At 34.9% G+C, this 4,652-nt stretch overlaps 1 protein-coding gene across 1 annotated transcript; it reads left to right on the forward strand.

Annotated features, from left to right (window-relative positions):
• Positions 1 to 414: 414 nt before the first annotated feature.
• Positions 415 to 2,243, forward strand: LOC111279227 (putative inorganic phosphate transporter 1-5). The gene has a single exon (XM_022866189.2). It carries the CDS (start codon positions 415 to 417, stop codon positions 2,017 to 2,019), a length of 1,605 nt encoding a protein of 534 aa, XP_022721924.2. The 3' UTR covers positions 2,020 to 2,243.
• Positions 2,244 to 4,652: the final 2,409 nt, after the last annotated feature.

The following is a 4,652-nucleotide window of genomic DNA, read 5'->3' on the forward strand; positions in this document are numbered from 1 at the left end:
GGAAGTAGGATGCATTACAAGGAATGCTGCATGTGAACTTGATGTTTTCCATAATTTTGATGAACAGCTGAAAGTATTAATTTGTTTCTTTAGAACGATTATTTCTTCTTGATTTGGAGTCTTATCCATTTCCTGAGTGAGGAAGTATAAAAACTGAATTGATAAAATTAGGATCGAATCAATTTGATTTTAAAAAAGTCAGGTTTGGAATTGGTTAAAATACTTCGATCCTAACCGTTATCATCTCTATCAAGCTAAATTATATTTGTTATGATGATTTATCGGGCAGGAATAATATAGTGAAGAGCAGTAGGATCACTTGAATTTATGTTTTTCTAATTTTTTTATCATCTTGTTCAGGTAAAAATCAGCCATTTTGAGGAAGATTAGTCACAAGTTAAGACCGAGCTAGCTATGGCTAAAAACCAGCTTGGAGTTCTTAACGCATTGGATGCAGCAAGGACACAATGGTATCATTTCACTGCAATTGTAATTGCAGGAATGGGATTCTTTACAGATGCTTATGATCTGTTTAGCATCTCTCTTATCACAAAATTGCTTGGCCGAATTTACTACCACGTTGAAGGAGATCCAAAACCTGGAACATTGCCTCCTAATGTAGCAGCTGCCGTTAATGGTGTGGCCTTTTGTGGCACTTTAGCTGGTCAGCTTTTCTTTGGTTGGCTTGGTGATAAATTGGGTCGGAAACGAGTTTATGGGCTTACCCTAATCCTCATGGTGGTGTGCTCCATTGCCTCCGGCCTTTCCTTTGGAAAGTCTCCAAATGGTGTCATGGCAACACTTTGTTTTTTCAGGTTTTGGCTTGGTTTTGGAATTGGTGGTGACTATCCCCTCTCGGCCACAATCATGTCTGAATATGCCAACAAGAAGACTCGTGGAGCATTTATATCTGCAGTTTTTGCAATGCAAGGATTTGGAATTTTGGCAGGTGGAATTGTTGCTCTTATTGTGTCAGCTGCATTTGATCATGCATATAAGGCCCTTCCATATAACATTGACGCAGCAGGGTCAACTGTGTCTGAAACTGACTATATTTGGCGCATCATTCTGATGTTTGGAGCAGTTCCTGCTCTCCTCACTTACTACTGGCGAATGAAGATGCCGGAAACAGCCCGATACACCGCCCTCGTAGCCAGAAACGCAAAACAGGCTGCTGCAGACATGTCCAAGGTGTTGCAAGTGGAGCTAGAAGTTGAAGAAGAGAAGGTAGAAAAGATAGGAACAGCACCATCCAACTCTTTTGGTCTATTCAGTAAGGAATTTGCCCGGCGCCATGGACTGCACTTGGTTGGAACAACTACTACTTGGTTCTTATTAGACATTGCCTATTACAGTTCCAATCTGTTTCAAAAAGACATCTTTAGTGCCATTGGCTGGCTTCCAAAACCTGAAACCATGAGTGCAACTCATGAGGTTTATCGGGTTGCAAAGGCACAAACACTTATTGCACTTTGTGGCACTGTCCCTGGATACTGGTTTACAGTGGCTTTCATCGATTATATAGGCAGGTTCACAATTCAATTGATGGGTTTCTTCTTCATGACAGTATTCGTGTTTGCTCTTGCCATCCCTTACCATCACTGGAGGTCTCACCACGCTGGATTCCTTATCATGTACTCATTGACCTTTTTCTTTGCAAATTTTGGACCCAACGCCACCACATTTGTCGTTCCAGCTGAAATTTTTCCAGCAAGGCTGAGGTCAACATGCCATGGGATATCAGCGGCAGCAGGAAAAGCTGGGGCCGTAGTTGGTGCATTTGGGTTCTTGTACGCATCACAAAGCACAGATCCATCAAAGACTGATAAAGGTTATAGACCTGGTATTGGAGTGAAAAATTCACTGCTTGTGCTTGGTGCAATCAACTGCCTTGGGATGGTGTGTACTCTTTTGGTGCCCGAGTCCAAGGGAAAATCACTGGAAGAGCTAACAGGTGAAAATGAAGACGGTGGTAACGAGATACAACAGTCATCTACTACTCAGACAGTTCCGGTCTGAAATGGCAAAGTTAAACTAGGATGTTTCAGATCAAAACATAATGTAGATTTAAAGCACTACAATAATGTCATTGCTGATAATCCAATACTTTAATCGCAAAGTTGTGTTTTCAATAATGATTTGATATTGTAATTGAATCCCCCGTATAGCCACCATTTAAGCTGAATGTATTTCTCTAAGAGACAAGCAATGATATCCTATCAATAGCAAACTCAAACAGGCTCTGTTAAACAACTCATCTACGCATTTGTAGTGTTCTGTCATAAAAAATATACACAATTTAAAGCACATAAATTCAAACTGGTGAACTTAGCCATACCAATGGATATCACTCTAACAAGGTCATAGGTAGTTGCGATATATTTAACAAAAAGGATAAGATTTAAAATTTTAGTAAATATTATACATAAATTTGACCCAAAAAAATTGTGTTTCGTGTTTTAATGTGTCGATATAAATTCAACAAGATAATTTTTATATTGACTAAATTATCAATTTAGGATTTTTACTAATAATTGAAAAAGGAAGATTCAAACCATGAATGGCACCATATCTTATTGCTTTGCACCGTTAGATTCGTCTGTTGAACATATAAATTTTTTCTGTAGCTTTCTGGAGTTAATATGGTTTTTGTAACACATTGATTTGTTAGACTTTTTGATTCTACCATCTAAAATCAGATAAATGGATTGCTTTAATTGCTTTCATCCAAGATTTCAGAAACTAATGGTTAAACTCTTGGGTTTCTATGACTAGTTGATGATCATGATCACCATGACCAAGCTCTTGCTTGGACCATATATGAATCTGTTAGACATATGCATTTCTCTGTGTCTTGCAGTGGTTGATATGGTTTTTGTAATATATTGACTTGCTAGACTCTTTGATTCTATCAGCTAAACAAAGTTAACAGACAGCTTCAATAGCTTTCATTCGAGACCCAAAAACCTAATAATTAAGTTCTTGGTTTTCTATGTGTACACGATATTCCTGATCACCATGACTAAGCTTGTGCTTGTACTGTTGTAGATTCATCCGTTGAATATGTGCATTGTCCTGTCTTTTGCACTGGTCGATATAATTCTTGTAAGAATCTTTGATTCTATCAGCTAAACAAAGTTAATGGATTGCTTCAATTGCTTTCATCCAAGATTTCAGAAAGTGGTAAGTAGTTTTCCTATGTGCTCTTGCACTGGTTGGTACAGTTTTTGTAAGACATTGATTTGTAAGAGGACTCTTTGATTCTATCAGCTAAACAAAGGTAATGGATTGCTTCAATTGCTTTCATCTGAGATTTCAGAAACTGCTAACTGGACTCCTGGTTTTCCATGTGTGCCTGATATTCACGATGACCATGTCCGTGACCAAGCTCTTGCTTGTAACGTTGTAGATTCATCTGTTGAACATATGCTCTGTCCTGTGTCTTGCAGTAATTGATACAGTTTTTTGTAATATACAAATATGTTACTCTTTGATTCTATCAGCTAAACAAAGTTAATGGATTGCTTCAATTGCATTCATCTAAGTTCCAAAGTTTCAGAATCTAATAATTAAACTGTTGGTTTTCTGTCTTTTTTTTTTCCCTTTGTTCTTAGGATGGGAGAGAGATCAACTAATGTAAAGGTTGTTCTCTCCTTCCCAATAGTCAGTCCCCAACAGAGAACTTAAAGGGAAGCAATGATATGTTTCAGAAGGCTGTCCCCTTGAGAAAAAGTGTGCAAGAAAATCTTTCAAAAAAGAGAGTGAATAGCATCATTTACAGAGTATTTTTACATTTGAAAATCAAAATAAGAGTAGATTTTTGTTGGCAAACTTTTGAAAGTGTTTCTTTGATTTCATATATAAATTTTACATCCATGTTATCTCATCTATTAATTTGTATTTTCTTTTTTAATTTGGGAAAAGAGAAATTAAAATCCTCCTCTTTTAAATAAAAAATAATATGCATTTATCATGATTTATAAATTTAGCTATTTGTCTTGGCCACTAATTTTCAGGTTTGTCCTGTTTAGATTTATTTTAATTAGGTTACGTCAATCGTTTTACTAAGCTTCGTTGACTTAAGATTGCTCCATGGCTTAAAAGCTAATATGACCATAAAGATATGCTCGAATGAATGTTCTTATCAAAGGTATGAAATCAAAATTTCACACAAACCAAATTTTTTTGATTGATTTTATCGTAACGTTTTTGTGTCCGTTCGATGAATTTAAAAACGAAATAAAAAATAACGGAGTCATCATTAATTTTTTTTTGTTAGATGCGATTGGTCATTTACTAAAACATATTCTTTTAATATAATTGTAGACACCCAATTTGGTCCAGGCCCAGATCAATTGGGCCTGGCCCAAATGAGTAAGCCCAATTCGATTCTTATTTTTTATTTTTTTTTTGTATTTTATGTATTTTATTATTTATTTATTATTACTATGTATTAATATATGTATATCTTTATTTATTTATTTATTTATTTTTTCTGTTAATATTTATATGTATTTTATTTATATAGTTATATATTTATTATTATATTATAATTTATTTATTATTTTTTTTTATCTTGTAATATTTTTTGGATTTATCTTATTTTTATTTTTAATTATCTGTTAATTTTTTTTATTTTTTTTTTGTTTATC

This window comes from Durio zibethinus, chromosome 27, assembly GCF_047325235.1.
Source record: "Durio zibethinus cultivar Kanyao isolate XHJ-2024 chromosome 27, ASM4732523v1, whole genome shotgun sequence".
Taxonomy (NCBI): Eukaryota; Viridiplantae; Streptophyta; class Magnoliopsida; order Malvales; family Malvaceae; genus Durio; species Durio zibethinus.